The sequence below is a fragment of the Sturnira hondurensis genome, unplaced genomic scaffold, assembly GCF_014824575.4.
Source record: "Sturnira hondurensis isolate 20B ecotype Veracruz unplaced genomic scaffold, ASM1482457v3 Scaffold0013515, whole genome shotgun sequence".
NCBI classification, from domain to species: domain Eukaryota; kingdom Metazoa; phylum Chordata; class Mammalia; order Chiroptera; family Phyllostomidae; genus Sturnira; species Sturnira hondurensis.
Genome location: NW_028086146.1, coordinates 3,802,941 through 3,826,658, shown reverse-complemented (window position 1 = coordinate 3,826,658; position 23,718 = coordinate 3,802,941). Strand labels below are relative to the sequence as shown.

General features: G+C 43.4%; 1 protein-coding gene across 2 annotated transcripts in view; it reads left to right on the top strand.

The window, feature by feature from the left end:
• Window positions 1-23,718, top strand: part of PGM5 (phosphoglucomutase 5) — a 170,291-nt gene that overhangs the window by 105,744 nt on the left and 40,829 nt on the right. For both annotated transcript variants that reach the window (XM_037061711.1, XM_037061709.1), the window contains exons 8-9: window positions 17,293-17,428; window positions 21,263-21,446. In XM_037061711.1, coding sequence (XP_036917606.1) covers window positions 17,293-17,428; window positions 21,263-21,446 — 320 coding nt within the window. The remainder of the gene's footprint in view (window positions 1-17,292; window positions 17,429-21,262; window positions 21,447-23,718) is intronic.

Here is a 23,718-nt window from a genome sequence, read left to right as displayed (position 1 = left end):
TGAAGGTTAAAATCACTAGACATCAGAGAGATGTAAATTAAAACCACAATGAGATATCACCTCACACTTGTCAGAATGGCTATCACTAATAAGTCAGCAAACACCAAGTTCTGGCAAGGATGTGGAGAAAAGGGAACCCCGGTGCACTGTTGGTGGGAATGCAGAATGGTGCAGCCACTTTGGAAAACAGTATGGAATTTCCTCAAAAAATTAAAAATACAACTGCCTTTTGATCCGGTGATTCCATTGCTAGAAATATACCTTAAGAATCCCAAAACACCAATTGAAAAGAACTCATGCACTCCTATGTTCATAGCAGCACAATTTATAGTAGCCAAGTGTTGGAAACAGCCTAAGTGCCCATCAGTAGATGAATGGATAAAAAAACTGTGATACATTTACACAATGGAATACTCTGCAGCAGAAAGAAAGAAGGAATTCCTACCCTTTGTGATAGCATGGATGGAACTGAAGACTATTATGCTAGCTGAAATAAGCCAGGTGGTAAAAGACAAATACTATATGATCTCAATTATGAAAAGAATCTAGCAAAGTAAACTAATGAGCAAAACTGAACCAGAAATGTGGAAACATGGAATAGATTGACAGCTTCCAGAGGAAAGTGGGGCAGGGAGGAATGGTGGAAAGAAGGGGAAGGGACTAGTCACAGTGTGGAGATTGACTGTGGAAGTGGGTGTAGGCTGGGCTGAAGAGGACAAAGGGGGGGGGAATTGGGACAACTGTAATAGAATAAACAAGAATAATAAAAATAAAAATAGTCTTCAAAAAAATCACTGAGGCGAACACAGCCTCTCACAACAATGCCAGCTGGTACTCTGATACAGGTGGGTTCCTAGAACACTCACCTACTGGGGGAAGCCGGTACTACAGGAGCCTACCCTCTAGAAGGTAATTCCGTTTTGGGGCGATCCTCCTTCATACATGTTTATATGTGATGTTTATCTTTTTCATTAGATCATGTAAAATATTTAACATAGTTATTTTAATCTCCCTCTCTGATAGTTCCAATATCTGGTTTATCTTAGTTTCTGGTTACTTATCTCGATAAAGCAGTGGTTTACTCTTTCTTGTTTTTCACTCAATTTTGCATTGAATGCTGGATGGTATGTCTATAAGAACAGTAGAGACTCACTCAATAATTTATCCACAGAATGGGCACAGCATGTCTTCCATCAGGCCATTAGTGTACAAAGTTAAGTTAATCTAGTAAGGAGTTGAGCTGGATTTGGATTTTATTGTTTCTATTACAATTTTTAGTGTACCACAGGCTTCAAGTTCTTCCAGAAGTGGAATATTTTTTACTATGAGTTGAAAGCAAGGATAAGGTGGTGGAGGAGATTTTTTCAGTGTTTTGTTCTATCCTTAGCTTCCAGCAGTTACTGCATATGTGTTGTGCAAAATAGACTTCTATCACCAGGGACTCCGGTGTCAGCTGACCTCTTCTTAAGATTAGTGTGGAACTCTGGGTCCAAGAAATTTTCCTACCCTCTCTCCAGGAGCAGAAGTTTTTTAGTTCAACCCTATTCTAGTAGTAGCGGGTCCTTGGGATGAGAAGGGTCCAGTAGCCTGGGCCCATGGGATGAGACGATTTGCAGCTCATACATTTACGAGCTTAAGGCTTGTGTGTCCTCTGAAGGAAAGGGCTAGGGAACTGGAAGGGCTTCACACTGGCCTCTCAGCAGCAGCTGATCCTCTCCCACATGCCAAAAAGTTTGTTTCCAAACTTTCTTGTGAGCAGCCAGTGACTTCTTATTATTCGCTTATATGGAAGCATCCTCTTTCTCCTGTGCTCTGCCAGAAGTGAGACTGTTTTGTGTCTTGTCTCTCCTTGGAGGGGCTCGTCACTCTGTAATTCACTTTGCTTTATTGCCTTGTGATTTTGGATCTCGATTGAGTTCAAGAAAAGTTATGGTTTTGTAAGTTTCCAGGCCTTTTATTGTTACTGGGAGTGACATTCTCTTGCAGATTTTCATATCCTGAACAGAAGTGCAGAAGTGGAACCGTGAAAGTAATGTCTTAATAATTTTTTCTAGTCTCCCTACTTCCCACAACATAATAGTTTTTTTTTCCAATTAGAATCCAAAAAGTCTTACCTTATCACTGGTTGATATTTCTTAAGTCTCTTTTTAAAAATTTTTAAAAAGATTTTATTTATTTATCTTTAGAGGGGAAGGGAAGGAGAGGGGGAGAGAAATATCAATGTATGGTTGCTTCTTGTGAGTCCTCTGCTGGGAACTGGCCTGCAACCCAGGCATGTGCCCTGACTGGGAACTGAACCACAATCGTGTGGTTTGCAGGCCTGCGCTCAATCCACTGAGCTACACCAGCCAGGGCTCTTAAGTTTCTTTTTAAAAAAATTATTTATTTCTTAAAAAAAGTTTTTATGGTTCAATTACAGTTGTCCCATTTTCCCCCCATTGCTCTCCCCTGCCCTGCCCACCTCTCCCTCCAACATTCAATCCTCTGCCCCCCTACCATTGCCTTTGTCCACAGGTCCTTTATACATGTTCTTTGAAAACCTTCCCTTCTTCCCTACATTGTCCCCCTTTTCCCTCCCTGCAGGGGAGGAATAAGTAATGTTAATAAGTAATAAGTCACTGTTAACCTGCATTTTCCTCCTCTACATTTTTTCCATCTAACTTATTCATTGAAGAAACCGGGTTGCATATGCAATAAAGCTTTTCTGCTTTGATTTTAACGCTGAGGTCCTCATTTCCTTTTCTAATTTGCCTGGTCCTTATATAAGGAGAAGCTATTGATTAATGTATGCCTTTTCTCTGGTTTTCTTTCAACCGCTTTAGCCTATCCCATTATTAATTTTAGCACTTTCTTTTCGAGAAACTCTACCTTCTCTTAGGATTTTTTCCTTAGGAATACAATTATATAACTATTACTCATTTTTTAAAATAATATTTATAAATATTTTTATATATTTCACATTTTTATTGTATTTTCATATTTTATTGTATTAGCTACAATCTTCAAAATAATATTAAATAATGTAATAGTTCATAATTTTAATCAAAATAGATTCAATATTTTACTGTTTAGTTTGATGATTGCTTTTTAATATTGGTGAAATCTTTATTATAAATGCATAGTTTTTTTCTCTATTCTCATTTTAGTTAGAATCTTATTAGAAATGGTTGTTGGGTTTATCAGGCATCCTTTCAGAATCTAGTGATAATATTAAAACATGTTTTTCTCCTTTATTCTATGAACCTAATAAAATTCTGTGAATGACTTGGTGATATCAAACCAAATGTTGTCATAATGACAACGTTTCAGCTGTGTTCGGGTTCCTGAGAAATTTCCTCCTGGGGAATTCTGTCCTGTTACCAAAATCGGTCAACTCCTAGCAGCCCTGCCGCTAGTGGTAGAGGCGGGATGGCCTCGTCTTTGTCTCCTGGGGAGAAAAGCGACCACATGGAGGCCCCTCAAGTGCCACTGCTTGAACTCAGAGGGCGAGAGCTGCATCTCTGCTTAGCACAAGTGTTACACTCTTTCTCTGCTGAAGCCTAACAACGTGGACGGCTTCCTTCCTCTTTGGTGTTCTTTGTGTTGAAACCAGTGACCAACTGAAAAATAAATCCCAGATTCTATATTGTACATAATAATTCTGCCCACTGGCTACTAGAAGAGCACAGTATAACAACTAAAATGGAAGACTGGTAAGTCCAGGCTATCCCTCCCCTCTGTCTCCACCTTCACCAGCATTTATTGAGTGCTTACAATCAACCACGTAATTTTCGTTTTTAACATGAAAGGATAAAATATTACACATGTAAACCTTATTACACCCTCAGTAATAAATATTTGCACACTTCAATTTAACAAACATTTACTAAGTACCGACATTGATAAAGCACTGAATTATATGGTATATAAAATACAAAATCATTAAGACCATGCCCCTAAAAAACTGGAGATCTTTAGAGTACGTAATCAGAAAGATGCACAGGTAATGATTACATAAAGCAGCAACTTTGAAGTTTCATGATAGAGGAATAGACAAAATACTGTGAGAGATGAGAAGAGGAGAAAATGCTTTGGGACTGGAGATTCAAAGCCAATTCCACAGAAGAGGTGGAGTCGCCCAGTCCTTAGAGAATGGGAGGTATTTGTGCACATAGAGATGAGAACACAGGGACTCGCCAGGTGGAGGGTGCCTTGTCAGGAAAAGGCGGGAAAGCAGGGGGACGTGTGTCAGGAGCAGATAGTCGTTCAGTTTGTCCAGAGCAGTGTTTTCCAAATGCACGGATTCATCAAGACTCATTTGGGGTAACGAGATTAGTATCATGTCATGAAGAGTTGAAAAGATCTAATTTTTAATCTCTTAAAAGAGGCCAGAAACTATCAGAATGCATTGCATTCAGCAAAAGTAAATGTTGTTTCGAGAACTATATACATATAAATATGCACACAGGTATCTGTGTGTGTAGTAGATCTCCTTGTAAAATGTGTTTATTTTCAGTCATTGCCAGAAATGTTGACGAGCTTTTTTCTGTAAAGGGGCAGATAGTAAATATTTTAGGTTTTGCAAACTAAGAGGCTACAGACGGTCTCTTTCACAACTATGTGGTTCTGCCACTGTGGCACAAAAGCAGCCATAAACAAGGCATCAAGGAACAAGCATGCTGAGTTCTAATAAAAATTTACTTAGGCAAATCGGCCTAAGTCCAAATGTGTTCCATGGACTGAAGTGTGCTCACCCCTGACATGTAGGGTAGGGTGGAGAAGGGGGTATCAGGAAACAGGGCTGGAAACGTGAGTGAGGAGAAGCCAGTTTCTGAGGCCCTTTGCCTGCCCAGCTTAGAGGCTGGCACTTGACACAAGCACTAGGAAACGGAGGTAGGAAACCACGGTGCGCACGGGAGGGAGTCTTGCTTGCACTGTTCAGAGAGTTTTGCTTTCCAACAGCTTTGCTGATTGCAACATGTAGGCTGGACTCAAAGGGAAGTTTAAAGTTTCTCGTTGTTATGTTTGTCTATCATTTTCCTTTCAAGGAGCACAAGAGATTTCTCAATGCATAGAAGATCCCTAAAGGTACTGCTTCCTCCACTACTATTCAGGTTCAGGTGACACAGACATGACTTGACACACGGAACTCCTGATCCCAAGAAGTGGTTGAGTGCTTTACCCAGGGCCCCCAAGCCTGGAAAAGAGCTCCATGTGAATTAAATTACAGTTTAACTAAAAGACAGGTCTCCTTCCACACGGTACATATCGCTTTCCACCGCCAATCAGTCTTTCCGATGAAAGCGTGACTAATTCCATCTCTCTAGCCCTCAACAGTAAATGGCTGTTAGAAGGCCTGAGAAGCTGGACCGTTCAGTCTTGGAAGGAGAAAGTAGCTTCATTCTGCTTTTACACCTCACTTTATTAACGCCAGTTCTTGGAGAGCCATGGGCTGGTTGCCTCAGAATTACCTGCAAACCTTGCTAAAAACACAGATTTTTCTATCCTACTTGGGATTCCTGGCAGTGTGGGGCCCGAGAATCTGCATGGTAAATAAGTACCCTTGTATAATTCTGATTTGCAGTCAGGAGAAAGCCTTGCTGTATTGAGAATCAGTAGTTTTGTTTTCCATCAGACATGGCAGAAAGAGTGTGACTGAGATGCCACATTTGGTGTGATCCAGGAAGTCTCAAGGCCCAGGAATGTGAAGCTGATGATCATAGTCAAGACCCTTACCCACCACATACAGACAAGTCTTCTGGCCACTCTGACCCTCACTTCCAACCTGTAAAAGTCAGCTGATCACAGGCGCTTCCTTTTTACCTTGGGATATAGTTTTCAGAATCAAGTGATTTACCTAGTTAAGGAAGAAAAAGTGGAGAGATGGAAAGGTTGCAGAGCTGAGACTGGAGAGAAAGATGCTTCTAAAACTTAACCAGACTGTTTCCAGAGCAGACCTTTTCCAGCGTCCCTGAGGTTGGGGCTGGGTACCAACTAGAAACAGATGACTTAGTGCCAGGAAAGCTTGAAATTGTGGATCTGCCTCATGCTCTAGAATGCCAAGCTTTTTGTCCAAGATGAGCAGAACATATCCAGGGTGGAAATTTCCCTTGCTGGCTTCTTGAGCACCCAGACCTTTCCAAGGCAGTGAGCTGGTGAGCGGACTGGTTGCTGTTCAGCTTGCTTTCCTATGGAGAGGTCCAGTTCCCAGGCGATGGGGAACCGGTGTCCATTGCTCTGTCAAAGAACCAAGGTCATTTAAGAAGCCAAATCATCTTTGGTGTTAGGGCCAGGCATTCACCTGCTTCCTGGGAAGGGCCCTGGAAAACTGCTTTACAGAGAGAAAGGAGAACCTTTTATAAATCCTCCCATTTCAATGGGAGAACACTGTTCCTCTCAACAGCATTCTGGCTACTTTAATAACATTCTGAATGGGACGAAATGTGGACTTGTTCCATATACACAAAGGGATGTACTGAAATGCCAAAACTAAGATCTAAACCAAAAACTATGGAGTTTTTTGTCATTTGTTGATGATGTTCTACTAGTTTCCATCATTGTCTTCAGTCCTACAATTTGGGGAGTGTATGAGTTGTCACAGCTCAGAGTTCGTCCCTTTACAGTAAACACTGAAGAATTGCTCTCTTTGTGAACATCTGGATAAGTTCCAGCCTTGACTGCCATCTTGAGTATCACTATTACTTTTATTATGTTGTTTTTTAAAAGCTAATGTCAATAGCCATACAAATTTGCTAAGTAAAATCAGGCAATGCAACAATCTTTATTGTTTGCAAGAGACTGCTCTCTGTTGAGTTTTTCACAATAATAATGATCTTTTTAAATGGCCACTAGAATGTACTGGGATATTGCTAAGCCTTTTGTATACACCCATCTCTTTCTGGAAACTTGGAATGGAATCCAGGTTTCCTGGCCCAAGATAACTTGTCCATCATTGTCACACCAACTTTTCCACTAGACTCTAGAATACACCCTGGTGCTCTTGAAGTTGGCTATTGTTTATATCTGCTCAGTCTCTAGTGCAGAGGGAAGGGGCCCAGAGTATGTATGTATTCCACGTCACGGGAAATCTCAAACATCTTTCCAGTCTTTTAAGATTTGCTGGGTCCCTCTGCTTGCCGTGCAGAAATTGAGGATGCACTGAGCACAGGGAAGTGTGCACAAATACCAAGTGCTCAGTGCACACTTCCCTGTGCTCAGTGCACCCTCAAATTTGCTCAGTGCACACCTCCAGTGCTCAGTGCACACTTCCTATCTCATTCTGCTCTATTTCCCAGATATATGACAGGCTTTGAGTGTTTGCAGGATGGACGCAGGGAAGAGAGGGAGGAAGGAGAGGAAGAATGGAAGGCAGGCTGGAATGATAGATGGAGGGTGGATGAATGAAATGTAGAAGAAAGGAAGAAACAAAGACTTTCCATTTTGGTGTTTCTTCTTTGCATTTTTAGTAGTTACATTTTTATCATTCTGAGTGAATGTATTTCTGGAGATCAGGCAGTAGAGTAGCCCAATATTTGGGAGGATTCACAAAAACAAAACCACACAAATATACACCAGGTGGAAGGGGATGTGGACGGATGTTATAAATTACAGTGAAATCAGAATCATATAAAATTTTAAGATAAAGTTTTGATATTTTTGATCATAATGTAGCTAACAAAGCACTTCTAGGATGACCCACAAATGTGACTTAATGAACAGATTTCACATTTCAAATACTGTTAAGTATTTATAATATGTTTAATTAATTTGGTTATTTCCTGTGTGGGAGTTGCTGGCAATTACCTGTAAATAACCATGTTCGGCAGTGGGCTAGGTTCCAGCTTTAGTGACTTTTCATATATACTAAATTGTTACAGCATTTCGCATAGATTTTCTCTGCTTTATTGTCTTTTGGTTTACATAATTGACTTATTCTCTGGTTGTTTTGTGGATGGATTTTTATCTCCCATAATAATTATACAGTTTACACAATTTCAGGGCCATACCTCTTCCTTTATTTATATTTCACACATGAATGATGCACAGCCTAACAAGATCCATTTCCCATTAGTGCTACGGAAAAAGTATCAAATAAATGTGGCTGTCTCTTATTCATGCACTTGTTTTATCAGATGTTGTATCTTTTCAAAAAGGTAAAATAAATGAAAGCTTTAGTCCATTCCCCATCTTAATGATCGCAAGCTGTACATTTGGTTCTTTCAGTATCTGTCTAACTCTCTGGAGAAAGAGGCCCATGTATCTGTGGATGTCAGATTATTGAGGTTCTACCATATTTCTTTTGTCTGTGGCCGGCCTGTGTAGATTTGCCTGGGTAGCAGATGCGACGTGGGGAAGCAATGTCAGTGCTACAGAGAGCGGAGCCTCCGCTGGGCTGGCTGAAACTGCGTGCGCACATGTGCAGCTCAATCCAGGCCGGGCCAGAGCACAGAGGTGCCGTGATTGACATCCCCAAGTGCCTCCTCGTAAAGTCCGGAAACTGAAACTCCCTTCTGGACCCCCTACAAACCATCAATCTCGGGAAACGAGCTCCCTCCCGCTGCAAGGAGACTGTCCTCATCCTATCAGATCCTTTCCTTGGGGTCTCCATGGTTCCAGTTCCACTGACCCCTCAATTCATTCTCCAAGATGATGAAAGGTGGCAGGAGGGGGTGCGTTGTGACGCTTAAGTGTGGAGCAGACAAAAGAATGGGCCTCTGAGGCTGCGTCCGCACGTAGCAGTGCGTGCAATCTGGGACTCGGGATCCTGGGGAACCATGGCCCTCCGCCACAGATTGAAGAATTCCAAACAGTCTGTGTCTTTTCGGTGTCTGCCAAGGGACGTTTAACAATGGGGCCCATCCCTTGGTATTTAAAGACACAATCCCTGAAATTGTGCTTTGCGGCTTCTCCACCTGCTCTCTGCTAGTTCCCAGGGGGGCTCCACTGTGCAGTGACTGCATAGTGTCGTGGTGCAGTCTTGCGGTGCAGACCTTATACCCACTGCAGAGATTCCTTGCACTGCTCTGTCCAGTCAAGGAAGAATTCTCAGAGAGTTGTGTTGTTCCTATCAGCAGTGGTGACAAAGAAATGAGAGGAGATGTACGAGTTAGAAGGTCCCACTGTCCCTTACCTTCCTGTGCTGGTATGGTCAGGTGAGAGGAGTGTATCAGCTGGCCGGCCAAGATAGTGTAGTGCTTTCTCCTCCTCTGGGATGGGTGGCTTGACCGCCCTAGGACATGCACTAACGAGATGGTGCTAATATGTATTATTATTTATTGAGTAGCTCCTAAGTAACAGATGCAATGCTTAGGGCCTCGTATATATTATGTCACTGAGACTTCTCAACAATGGACCATACTGACCCCTATTTTACAGATGAGGTCACTGAAACTTAGGGAGGGAAGTCAAACCACTGGCAAGGTCACATTGCAGAGTCAGGATTCAAACTTAATATCACTGGCTCACTGTCCCTGTCCCTGCTATCCCTGCTATCACTGTCCCTGCTACCTCTGTTTAAGGAAATGTGGAGGGGTCATTTTCTCCCATCTGGTTCTTCTAATAGATGGAGGTGGGAGGGATGCAAGGGGACTTGGGAGACTAGTGTCAGGTAAACAGCCCGGCACCAGGAATGGACAGACCTCGCCCCAGCCTTGACTTGCCTCTCTGTGGTTGACTAAACTTCCTTACAGAGACCTCTTCAACTTCTCTGAGCCTCAGTTTCCTCACCAGAGGGGTGATCAGCAAAGTTTTGTCTAACATAATATTCCACATAGCTTCTAGCTAGCTACTTTTAGTGAGGTGTGAATCTGATGAATCATAGTGAAGTTCATACTGGAGTTTCACTCACTCATTCATTTATTCATTCAGTGAGCATTTACTGTGCACCTCTTGTGAGCTGGGACCAGGGTAGAGCAATGAGGAATTGCAGACACAGGCCCTTCTCTCATGAAGGTTACAGGGTCTTGCTATGTTCAGGATATTGACCAAAAGTTCTACAGCATTTTTGTGCCAAACATTGTTATTAGTAATTATTATCTTCATTGTCCTCATGATCGTCATCACATTCGTTGTTGCGTAGTCTCATTGTTGGGAGGAGCTGTGTCGCCCACAGTGGAGGACTGGCTCCCTCTGTCAGCCGCTGCCTTTGGAGAGGCAAAGCCCTTCCGAGATGCCAGCCAGCTCTGACCTGCCTACATGCAGCATAGCTTTGTTCTCCAACTGGTGAAAATATTAGAGCATTTACTTTTTAAAAGCACTTACTTTTTAATGTGTGGAAAGATGAGTTTTTCCATGAGTCTTGCTTTTTGGCCAACTTACAGGGTTCGAGGCTTAGAAGAAAATACCTGTCTCAGTTCTGTAGCATGTTCTCCAAACTCAGAGTCGCCTGCAAGGTGTGTCTCCCAGTTTTTCCCTCATAATTCCACTATTTAAAAAAAATATATGCTTGTCTTGAGTGGATAAAGAGGAGATAGGAAGAACTTTACTGCAAATTAATGAAAACTGAATTTGCAAATGAAAAGAGTAAATTGATATGAAAGGAGAAGTATAGGGTAATTTGGCAACTTTCCTGCTTGTCTAGTGTGAGAAGGAAGAAGGACAAATTTACTACCTGAATCTTCAAAAGGGCTGCCTCTGCTCCAGGTGTGTGAGGCATGTTAAGTGCTTCCCTACGATGGCCCACAGTCACACCAGGCTGTTCTGGTAGTCGGGAAGGCCACAGGGGTCCATGCCAAACTGCCCACTTAGTCACTGTGTCACTTCACACAAACGACCTAACCTCAATCTCTTATCTGTAAAAAGAAACTATTGAATTGTGAAAAAATTGATAATAGATGTTTAAAATACTGTTACTGAACAGAGGTCCAAGGGGGGGCAATACCTGGCCCACCGAGGGATGCAAAAAAACTGCTACAGAACAACAGGGGCCCCTCCCAAGGACAGTATACTAATACCTACTGGTATTAGTATAGTCCGCTGCCAATTGGAAAGACATCTCTCAATGCCAGAGATTTGTGAAAAGGAAACAAAATGTTTATTTAATGCTATTCAGGCCTAACGCCTCCATTAAAATGTCAAAGTCCTTTGGGGTATATACCTACACACACACACACACACACACACACACACACACACAGTGCTCCCTTCTCCCCCTGTCCCAATTCCAGGTACCATAAATCAGGAAAAGAGCACATGTCTGTTTTTCCAGTCTGATACCATGTCTGGTATCGTCAGCTGTGTTGACCATCCAGGCAGGATCTCCAATTAATCCAAAGTCATGCAGCACCTTTCACTGGCAAGAGTTCTTTGTACCAAGTTCCAGGCAAAGTCTCTCCTGCTTTCCAGGCCACGAAGCCAAAGGGAGTGCCCCAAAGCCACGTGGGCCTCTTCTACCAAAGCCGCAGGGGTCTGCACTGTGACCAAAAGCATGTGGCTTTCTTCTTCACCTGGCTGCAGGGGTCTGCGCTCGTCCAAAACCACGTGGCTCTTTTTCTAATGGCTGCCGAGTCTGGGTTTAAATCCCTGCACCAATCCTGTTTTGTAGCCCCATTTCCGACTCCTCCCACAATCAGTTACACCTGCCAGTATTTCTGTATTATTACAAGTTTACCGGGCTGCCATCCTTAGTCTGGGCGGGTATGGCCCCATGTCCTAGAGCCAATCTTCTCCAAGCTCCCACGCAGGAGCTGTAACTCGGGAGACCTTTCCCCAGTTACATCTTGTGGGGGGAAGTGACTTCCTCCCCCTAGCTCCAAGCCTGGCCACAGCCATTTAACATATCCAAGTGACCTGCTAAAGGCTATAGATATGTTAAAATGACCATGCCATGGCTTAGCTACAAGGCTATGGCTGTACAAAACAGCCCTGCATGTTCCTGCTCCATGTGTCCCTTCCCCCAACTCACACCTGTGGGGGAAGGGGTGAGGACATCTTACATGTCTCTCCAATATTCCTATACACTTTGAGTTCTGGACACCATTCCAAATCTTTTTTGGCACCCCCCCTACCCTTGGCTGCACCCTGTATCAATACTCGGTTCAGTGCCTGGTGCTTTGCTATTACTCCTCTAAGAATGGAATTTATCTCACTTAGCAGTTCTACTTAAGAGCAAGTTTTGTGTCTCTATTTCCTGTCATTTCTGGCTCCAGGGAGTGTGTGTGCTCAGGTTCGTCTTGAATGTGCACATATCATCAAACCCCTCAGGACCTCTTTGAGTGAGTGAGTGGCTAACATCCCAGTTTGCCTGGGACTAAAAGGTTCCTGGGACGTGGGATGTTTAGTGCTAAAATCAGGAAAGTCCCAGGCAGACCAGGGTGAGTTGGTCACCCCCGAACTGGCAAAACCCTCTCAAGTTTTCCAAACAAAAAAGGGCAGGGAGAAACCAGGACACTGAAGCTGACTCCAGCGAGAGCCCCCGCCTCAGCAAGGCCAGTGACATCTGTGAACTGGAGACCAGTGTCTACTTTTCTTTAACATTAAATTTAAACAGGAGGAGGAAGAGGTGTAATTCCCCACCTCCAAGTGATCTGTCCGCACGAGGGGACTATTTTGAGTACTCTTCGTGTAAAACAGGACCTTCACACGCTTGGTGGCACCGTGAGAATCACCCAAGGAACTTAAAAAGAAAATACTGATGCCTGGCTCTCAACGGCCCAAAATTCTGAGCATTGGCGTCTTTTAATAAGTTCTTTAGGTGATTCCCATGCGCAGCCTAAGTTGAGAATTACTAACCCACATTTCGGCTTGGAGTCCACAGCAAGTACAAAATTTTCCTGATCGACACATTCAGACTTGCCTTATCTGAGTGGTGACTTGACCTGCCAGTAACCTGCGTGATGTTAGATGGAGCTGATTTGCCCGTGCTGGGTGGGATTTGCGTTTGAAGAAAGTTCAAATGGATGCCTGAGATGATTGAGGACGCTTTTTCCTTTTTCCCTTTTCTTTTGTGAGGTCACTCTACTTACTGGTGTCCTGCCAGCTCACAGCAATAACGGTTTTAAAGCTTGAGAGAACTGGAAGTCCAGTTTGGGTGGAAGGGAAACAGGGCTGTTTCTAATGAGAAAAAATAGCCTTTCTTTTTTTGTATCCATCTTTGCTGAAATCATGGCAGGAAAGAGCTGAGCACCATCCTTCTGGTATCTGGGTGAGGACAGCTGCTTCTCTGGGTTGTTCAGCTTCAGGTGGGGCTGGCCAGGAGGGAGGAAGGTGAGGTGAGTGGCACTTACAGGCTTTGGGAACATAAGTAAAATCTCCTTGCAGTGTCCTCAGTCAGGTGGCAAGCTCTGGCTGCACCACCAGCCAGGAACCCAGAAGAAGCAAGCTTCAAACATTATACTGATGTTATTCAGTGTTAAAAAGAAATGAGCTATGAAGCCATACAAATTCACGGGGGACCTTTAAATGCAAAAGACTAAGTGAAAGATGTGAAACTGAAAAGGCTCCATGTGGTCTGAGTCCAACTACATGATAATTGGAACAGGCGGAACTACGAAGAATCGGAGGAAGATTAGTGGTTGCCAGGGGCTAGGAGGGAGAGAAGGGAGAACAGGCCAGACACAGAAGGTTTTTAGAGCAGTTAAATGGCTCTTTGTACTCTAATAATGAATACATGTCATTATGTATTTGTCAAAACCCATAGACCATCTAACACCAAGAGTGAACTGTAATGTCAACTGTGGACTTGGGGTGATAATGAGGTGTCGGGGTAGGTTCATCAGCTGTAACAGATGCCCCACTTTGGTGGGGGCCAATCGTGGTGGGGGTGGCGGTATTTATCCACATTACTGGCAATAATGTGGATAAATGCTACAGTAGAAGAATTTCTGTTTCGGGGACCTCATATTTTAAAGACAGAGCAGATGTGAATATGTGAGGTGAGGAACTTAAGAAATATCTTATTTGCTTTTTCCCCCCAAACAACTCTTTCACTGTTCACAGAACGCTGGGATTTTGCCTGAGAAAAATGAGAGGCTGGGTGCACCCCCCCTCCACATGAGGTCAGCAGCAGTCGAAATGGTCATGGGGGCTTTTGATATGAATCTGAAGCTTCATCCTCGCTATTGGGGTATCTCTGTGAGTCAAGCAGACCCTGTCCCCCAAGCCCAGCTTCCTCAAAGGCCAACGTTGACAGCTCAGATGTGGCTCTCCTTCCTTTCCCATCCGGCTTTTCTAAAGCCTTGCAGAACACCCCGATCCTAACCCTAAGACCTGAGAGCCTCACAGGAGTGGGGGGGGGGGAAATCACTCAATCTCTATGCTCTGAAAAGCTATGTTGTTCAATCTAAGAAATGGTATCAATAAATTTAAAGTTTATCACCTGTTCATAAGCGGCATTGATCCCTTTACTACCCCAGCTAGCTCTTGGTAAATGGAATTCATGGTTTCAAATGTGAATTCCTAGACTATTGATGGCTTAAAATTTTATTTCTGTCTTATTATGAAGATACTACGTGTTTATTGTGGGAATAGGTCAGCAGCAGAAGAAAGACACCTGCAATTCTGCCACTTCAGAGACAGCCATTGCTAACGCCGTGGGGTACAGCCCCTCCAAAGCACACGGAGAGCGCTCAGGGGAAACATCTGTGTATTTGCAGCAGCATCAATGTCTCCACCCCACCTCAAAGAGCTGTAAAGAGCACAGTTAATTTTACTTGATCGTTGGTCCCTTAGGAATCTTGGCAAATGTTTAACTTGTAAAGGCAAGGATACCCAAGCCAAATCACAATCTACTATGCAGTTGGCTACAAATGGTTGAGGGTTTTTTTTTAATTGTGCTAAAAGAACTTTATGTCTCTTCGCGACTAAGTTTTGACATCTTATCTCACAGTTAATAGCATCTAATGGTTGTCTCTCCAGGTAATGTAATCCAGCTGGAGATGTGAGGTATGCAAAGCCCATGTTTTAGAACAAAAGGGTATTTTTCTCTCACCAGTAAATAAAAGTGATTGTTTAGCTATAAAAGGACAAAAGGTTTTAAAATTATTCCACTGGGCAGAGTGTCCTAGAATTTTTTTTTTTTTTTTGGCACTTGACCATGGAGCTAACCAACCATCTTCCAAACTCCTTCCATTTTCGTAGCAAAGAATTCACTAAATGAGCCTAGAATAACTCCAGGGTGGGAGGATTAAAACCCAGGGCCCTCTTAACCAGACGTGTAGTGTGTCGTCAGCAGACAATGGTCGGTGTGCAGGAAGAACTAAAGACATCCTTTTTCTCCCATGACTGCCTCCCCTGCCCACTCAAGGCTGTACGGTTTTCCTTTTTGAGGAGCAACATTTAACATTTAACACTGTAACTGTAACCAGAAGGGTAAGCTTCGTTGAGAAGTTATCAAAGATGCTTCATGTAACTAAGGCATTTTCTCAACATTTTCAAGATTTAAACAGTTCTGTGATATCAGGTCTCCTTTTTTTGATTTTCTCTATATGTTTCATTTCCCTGAAACCCAAGAGAACTGTTGTCTACTCTGATTGCTCCATGGCAAGAAGAAATGGTCCACCCCCTGGTCCCAGGTGCCCTCTTAAGACACTGCTATTGCTAGAGACGGAGGAGAAAATTGTATGAATAATTGAGATCAATTTGCCTCAAACTGTGTGTTGAGGAATCAGCACCGTTGCTGGTGCTGTATGTGAATTGCCAACAACAGCAACAGCAACTGCTGGTGACATCCCAGTCCCTGTTCTACCTCGGGGTGCTTAGTCGCTTCATCCTGACGGTAACCCCATGGGATAGAGGCTATTATTGTTCCTATGTTGCAAGTGAAGACAGCAAGTCACACAAAGGTAAGTAGCTGAGCTGGAATTTGAACATGAACAATTTGAGCCTGCCCTCTGAACATGATTAAATTGATATGACAACCTCACAAGATTGGTGATGGTGTCCTCATGTTACAGATGAGAAGTTGGAGCTCAGAAAGATTATCATCTTTGCAATAGCTCCTCTTCCTGGGAAGTAGCAGAGTTTGGTCGAAAACCCTAGTTCTGGAGCCTCCCCCATGTCTCTCCATTATACTACATTTGTCAAGCAACAGTGTATGTCCTTTTGTACTCAGGGCTTTATTCACATCAGAGGGAGTTTAGGATTGGCCAATACTCAGATGCTCAAATGGGCCTACAACACATACTTCTGGGCTCTTTTTGTACAGGAAGCTGCTTGTTTAGACTGTCCTCATTCGTGTGAATGCCCATGAATTTGCATCTCTTTCTATATGAATAGTTGTAGGGTTAAGCTTTGCAGTTTATTTCTGCCTTCAGGACGTTGTGGTTATTGTCCCTCTGCTTGGAATGCTTTGTCCTGAGATCTTAGCATGACTGACTTCTTCTCCGGTGTCAGCTCAGATGTCATCACCTCAGGGGGCCTGACCCTGACTCCCTGTGTTAGTTTCCTAAGGCTCCCATAATAATCACCAAAAAGGTGGCGTAAAACACCAGAAATGTATTACTCTCTCATAGTTCTAGAGGCCAGAAGTCCCAAATTGAGGTGTTGGTAGGGCCATACTCCTTCTGAAGGCTCCAGGGGAGAATCCTTTCCCGCCTCATTTAATTTCTGCTGGTTTCATGCATCCTTTAGCTTGTGGCAGCATAACCCCCATCTCTGCCTCTCTCTGCACCTTCTGTCTGGGCCTCCTTTTCTTCTAAGAATACTTGTCATTGGATTTAGAGCCCACCTGGGTAATTCAGGATGATTTCATTTAAGGTCCTTAGCTTCATTATACTCACAAGGCTGTTTCTCCAAATAAGGTCACCTTCGCAGGTTCTGGGTGGGCCTACCTCTGGGGGGCTGTTAAGCCATAATGTACATAAACTACCTTATAGATCAAGCAACCTTTGCTGCTGTTACACTCTGAGACATCATCACCCAGTTAGCTTTTTTCTTAGCCCTCGGCCTTATTCGATGCATCTTGTTCTTTAATTTGTCCACTCTTCTGTTGTTACCTGCCTCTACCTACTTGAATTCAAGCTTATGAGTATCACCACTGTGTCCTAACTACCTAGACCAACGCTTACTCTAGGGCAAAAATCACCAAATACTTATTGAAGGAATGAGACCGTTCAGCAAGTGTGCTGTCAAGTTGGCTCCTTTTAATAATTCACAGGACCTTATTTGATTTATTTTACATTATATTATGTTATTTGAATTTCAGTTGCATGTTTTTGGAAATGTAAGTATTTTATGGGGCAGATATTTAACACAATCAATCAATAAATACATCCAGGCATTTCAATGTGACAAATGCTAACTGGTCTTCAGAGTTCATTTAGATTTTACCTTCCTCCCAGCAACAAATCCTCAGTGGAATATTTTTTTCTCTCCTAGGCTCTGATCACCTCCGGGAGAAAGATGGCCTTTGGGCTGTCTTGGTCTGGCTCTCCATTATTGCTGCCCGGAAGCAGAGTGTGGAGGAAATTGTCCGAGATCACTGGGCCAAGTTTGGCCGTCACTACTATTGCAGGTGAGAAGAAAGAAGGTCTCTGTATGGGCCCTGGGGTACTCTCTCAGAAAAGCTCTCTAAAGCTGGTGGACTAGAACCTTGAGAAGGAGGCATCTTTCAGGAAAATCTGAGGCACAAAGAATGAAGCTGCGTAACCCCTGATAGTGGTTTGGGGTGGTGTCAAGGACCACCAAACTGGAGGGCACACATTTTCCCTTACCCAGCCACACCCCTCTGTGCCTATAAGGTGGGCAGCCATCTCAAGGGGGAATCTGAACTGCAGAGCCTTGAGAGGTTCTTTGGTGCTTGTAGTGTTGTATTGTCAAACCAGGGGCTTTCCTTGTTGGTTCTCCACCCACAATTATCAAGAAAGGTGGGGGCAGAGACGGAAGCTGTGACAGGTCGGTGTGCTTTTGTAATCTTCTCCCTACCTGTGTCTTACCTCCCCACCAAGGGTCCAGACCATGTCCTAGCAGACTGAGCTTGTGCCCTCTGACAGGGCCACATGATTTAGGACCTCCAGAGTTTGCTAGAGTTTATCCCCATAAAAGGAGGTACAGAAAATGGAGCAATTACCCTGGGAAGGAGGAAGGGAAAAGGTCAGTGGCAATGAGCTCAGGGTTAGAGGGGTTCTCTACCACTTTCCTGTTGTTGAAGGAAGTGAGGCAGCAGAGTCTTCCGGCTGTGCTGTTGCCTAGAGGCTGTGTGTCCCGAGTACCAAGCCATGGTTTAGGGGAACAGCGGTGGGAAAGGGTGTCAGGAAAGAATGTGGGAACTAGACAAGGGAATCCTTGGCTCCTCTTAGAGGCTCTCTGTGTATTAAAAACAGACAGTGGCTCATTTGCTTTGCTTATAAATAGTTAACTACTTTGGATATTTGGTTGTGTTTCAAGAGCCTGAGGACAGAAAGAAAGCTTTAGACTTGCCTTATAAGGTGATTGTTTCTTCAGAGGTCATTTACTTAGATAAATATCAGAATAAGGAAGCCTGTGATTGTGCTCATTAAAATGAGAGAGACTGCAGTGCTCTGGCAAATGTCGATGGCACCTTAATATTCTCAGTCCCTGTTCAGTCAAGAAGGTTGAGGAGGTGGGACGCTGTGATCCACCCCCCATTATTCACTGTGTCTTAGAGTAAGGACTCTCAGGGCAGGTGGGAACTTGCTTGACTCTGTAGTATTTCTAACAAGTGCCAAAAATTCCTGCTTCTTGTGGGCTTTTTTTGGCATGCAAAAAAGAGGCTAATTGGTACAGAAAATCTTTCAATTGAATAAAGCTGTTTTTAAAAGTCCAACCTGATAAAGTGTATTGTGATCGCTAACCACTGGCTTAGTGAGATTGCTTGAAGTCAGGGATGTGTTGCTCATAAATTGTGGGATGATTAGCTTTCTGCCAGTATTTTGAAGATGTGGTGTTATGATAAGTGTATTTATAATATAGTTCACTTTTTGTGGCCAAGACTTGCACGATAATCACTTTTTTCATAACAAATACCATATTAGAGAATGTAAGGCAGGGGATATTTGAGTTCTTGTTGGACATTGTTTCATGTTTCAGATTTCTGTCCAAAAGGTCACAGAGATAAAGAAAAAGGGAAAAGGGAAAGGTAGAATTAAAGGTAAACATTTCCTTCAGCCTCCAGCAAATGCAGATGAAAAGGTTCTCATGAAACAAAATGATTTCTAGCCTGTTTTCTTGGTGGAGAGGAAATAATGAGACAATTTTGGTTTAACTAACATCAAGCCTGAAGCTGTATCTGAGAACCTAGATGATTTTCCTCATACAAGTGGACCCCAGAAGTTCTCCATTCCAAGGCTTCTTCCCTTGGACACGTGGTGGTGGTGGAGGTCATCAGAGGGGAAGGCAGGGCCAGGACCTGCTTGCGTGTGCAGATGAGCATTTGGGCAGGCCAGTCCGATGACTTCAGCCACGGACTGAATGTGACCTATTCCGTTAGTGGGTGCTCTCAATTTTTGAATCACTTTCAATGCTTCTTTATCTCCTACTAGACCCACTTATTGCATCATCCCACCCTCTTTTGCTTGGCTGGGTCTTTACCTTACCCCAAAGTCTACCTTAAAGAGAATCTAGGCTCAGAATGCATACACTGATGAGAAAGAATGTTCTGAGTTCCCTGTTGTTTTGCTTCTGAGGCTGGGGGAGACACACCTGTGTGGGAGAGAAAGAATAAAAGAAGTGGGTAAAGGCTCAAGGGACACGTTGCTAGATGTGCTATGGTCTCCATTTTGGCTAATACCCTGATGTTTACTTAAAATGTGTTGTGTGGGGAATGTAGAAACAATTATTCAGGTCTTTCTTCTTTCATTGCACTCCACTCTGAGAACCCGTTCTTTCCCCGTGGTACAGGGACACCGAATGTGAGGTCACAACATGGCCACTGGAGCACAGCTGCCCTTCTAAGGGCTTGCTTCTTCCTCTTCCTTTTTTTTAATTGATTTTAGAGACAGAGAGGAAGGGAGATAGATAGATAGATAGATAGATAGATAGATAGATAGATAGATAGACAGAAGCAAACATCAATTTATTGTTTCACTTATTTATGCATTCATTGGTTGATTCTAATATGTGCCCTGATGGGAAATTGAACCCACAACCTTGACATATCAGGATGATGCTCTAACCAACTGACCAAGGCCAGGGCTTATTTCTTAAACAAAACACTCTGGTTGTGCCATTAGATCTGAGTCAAAAACCGTCTGACATTGGGAAAGACCCTGTAGTTTCTTTAAGGCAGTGACTAAGAATAAAAGTAATTAAGAGTTTTAAGCAATGGTGTCTGGCACTGTGCCAACCACAGTACTTGGTATCCATTTTCATATTTAACCTCCCTAATAAGAAATGACATGGGTGTTATTTTTAAACTTTTTTTTCTAATCACCCCTCAGCCCTGTTGTTATATTTGATGATCTTGGCTAGAAGGATTTTTTTTAATGGAAAAAGGCTGATATTTCTTCCAAGTTTCCATGAGAGTTTTATGGTATATTGAATTCCATTTTTCTCTCTTCTCCTCCTTTGATTCATCCTTCTCCTTCCATCCTCCCTTTTCTCCCATCTTTCATTCCACTACTTACAAAGCACTGGCTACTTACCAGAAGCAGCCAAGAACAAAACAGGTAAAGACTATGCCCTCTGGGAGCTTACAGTTTTTGTGGGCAAAGGCAGACAAGAAACACTGGAATAAACAAGTATACAAACAAGGTAAATACAAATTAGGATAACTACCAAAAACATATAAAGGGTAATGAGAGAGGGGAAGTGGTAGACAGATGCTCTCTCAGATGGATCTTCGGAGAAGGTCACTTTCTGGAGGTGACACTAAGTTTGAAAACTGGAGGAAGGGAATGCACCGGCTGTTTGAGTAGCCAGGGCAAGAATGTGCTAGGTAAAGGGGCAGACAGCAAGCCCGAAGGCCCTGAGGCAGGCAGGGGTGGAGCATCTCTGAAGACTGGAGAGAAGGCCAGTGCGGCTGGAACATGGTGCACAGGGGAGAAAGCGGGGCAAAGGCCAGTGAGGAGGTGGGCAGGGCCAGGTTCCCCAGGGCCGTACAGACTATGGTTAGGGTTTTGAGTCTTGTTTTCAATGTGATGGACACTTTTGGAGGAATTTAAAGGAATGGAGTGGCATGACTTGATTTTCACTAGTTCACTCTGGCTGCTGTGTGGAGAATGGATTGTTAAGAACCAGGTGGAAGAGGGGAGACTAGCTGGGGGTGCTTTTTTGTGTGGTTCTTCCATGAAAACAAAACCAATGACCAGATGACTTTTAGAGGTTCACTTAATTGCTCGTTCTCTAATTAGGTTTGTGTTCATCTTGTGCCCTGCCTCCCCCTAACCAGGTTTGACTATGAAGGACTAGAGCCTAAGACGACATATTACATCATGAGGGACCTGGAGGCGCTGGTCACAGACAAGTCCTTCATCGGCCAGCAGTTTGCAGTGGGGAGCCATGTCTACAGTGTGGCAAAGACAGACAGCTTTGAATATGTGGACCCTGTGGATGGAACTGTGACTAAGAAACAGGTACTTGCTGAGAAACAACCGGAGAAGTTATCAGGCAGAGCCAGGGACCAAAGTGTCCTACAGCTACAGATGATACACTCTGAGTCCTTTATCTCATAGATGAGAACCTGGTAGCCAGGAGTGAGGGAAGCCCTTGGTGAGGGTTACCCACCCAGTGAGTCGCAGAGGGTAAGATTAGAACACAGGACCCTGAATTTCTGCCCGCTGTTCTTTCACTTGGTAACTAATGGGCCAGTAGACCCAGCTCTTCCTTCTGGAATGTGTGCAGCCTGCAGGCTCTCTCTGTGGTTGTCATTGCTGGCGATGGACTCAGTTAAGTTTCTAAGAGCAAAACATCCTTTTCCTTGGGACCCTCAGGTACAGGGATGTTTCCCCTTATATTACCTGTGTCATTGAGGAATGGTAGGAGCTGAGCGAGATGGGTGTGTTACCCCTGGTAGGCGAAGAAACAGTTGGCAAATCTGCCCCACAAAACCCCAAAGGAAGATTTATGGTTGAGAATTTTTATCACCAAAGATAAGTGGCAAAAGTAACCAGAACTTCTATTATGGTCTCAGTTTTGTGAATTGTATAAGAAAAGCTGAAAGTTATTACAATTATTTTTCTTCTCAGTTTTGTTTGCTCATTGTCTACTGACCACTCTGAGTCAGTTTTAACATTTATAGTCTAAGTAAGATACTCCACATAACGTTAAAAGAAGTTTCACACTAAAATCCCCCAAATCTTATCTTTTTACAAGTCTTCATCAAGTACACATGGCAAAACCAATGAGAAGCTGTATGTTTTGGGGGGGAACTATGTATACTAGTATTTTATTAAATTAGTAATGCTGTTTTTATTTTGACCAGTATTTCATTCACACTTTTTGACAAGTGTTTGCAAAGTGTTTTTTTTGCAAGTGTTCCAAATTTGCAAGTGTTCCAAAGCTCATTGTCATTCTGTTACTCTTTTGGTATTCTTCTTCTGGTCTTAGTTTTATGGTGATTTTTCTTCTCTGTCCAAATGTCAGCCTTTCATTCTAGGCCTCCTATGGCCGGACAGATTGCTTATACAGTCTTACTTTGGAAAGGACTAAGGTAGTGGAGAAAATACTAGTTAAGAAGTTTAAAGACCCAGAATTGAATGCTACCCCTGCCGCTTGCTACTGTCTGACTTTTGGAAAGTTGCTTGATTTCTTTGGGCCACAGTTTCTTCTTCATCTGCAAAATAGCTGCCCCAGGGTCGTTCCAGAAATGGAATGAAATAAAATGCACAAAACTCCTCGCTAGCCTTTACATTGGGAGTACACCATACATTTTTTTGTAGCTGTGTTTCATTTCACTCCAGGATGCTTTCTTGACTGGATTGAATTCTGTCCCAAATAACCCCAGTGACTCCCTGGAAATGTGAAGTCAGGAGCTCAGCACATGCCGTTGTGAGCCTCTCTGCCTCGGATAAGTCTTTTTCAGTTTTGTACTGTATTTCCACTTCCATTTTACTCCAGGGACCTCAGAACAAACTTCTCCCAAAGCCAGGGCTCACTTTGTGGTTGTTACTGTGAAAGTTAAAAGTCATAAAATACGTGCCTGCTAAAGTTTCTGGGAGGTTTCTGTGCCCTGCGAGGAAGGCCGGAACACCAGCCCTCGAAGGGGTGTCTGGTCAGCGCTAGGTTCTGGACTTCATCTACTCATGTGAAGCTTGCCTGTTGAGCTCATTTGTTTTGCCCTTAAATCCACTAATACTCTACCATTTTCTTCTTCAGTGCACTCAGTATTTGGATACTTTTTTTCCTGGCTTTTCTTTAATTGTTTACATCAGGCTAATTCCTCGGCTAGGTCTCAAGTTTGGACATTTATTTATCCCATGCCCTCTCCCCTCCAACCCTGAATACTGGTTTCCATTTTTACTCTGTAATTTATGGATCTTTTTTTCTTTCCACTCTTTCATTGGAAGTTAAATGTGGCCACAAACAGATCAGTGCTCCTGGAACCTGCTCCTGGGAGTTGCCCTGGTGTAGGAAGAAGGTTGTTCATTTTCCCAGATTCTAGGACCCAAGCAACATCTACATTAGCTGGTGGCCCTGCGTCACCCTGGAGTTTCTCCATAGGTCTAGGTTTGGCTCAGCGAGGGTTATGGGAGGACAGTTAACTCTCATCCCCACTGCCAGTAAGTCCCAGGTGATGCTTTCGCCTCAGTTGTCCCTGTTGATGTAGAGGGGGAATTCCTGCACTGCGGGCCTGTTGCTAACCCTTCATCACTGAGGCCCACATGTCAGCGTTCTTGGGATGGTGGT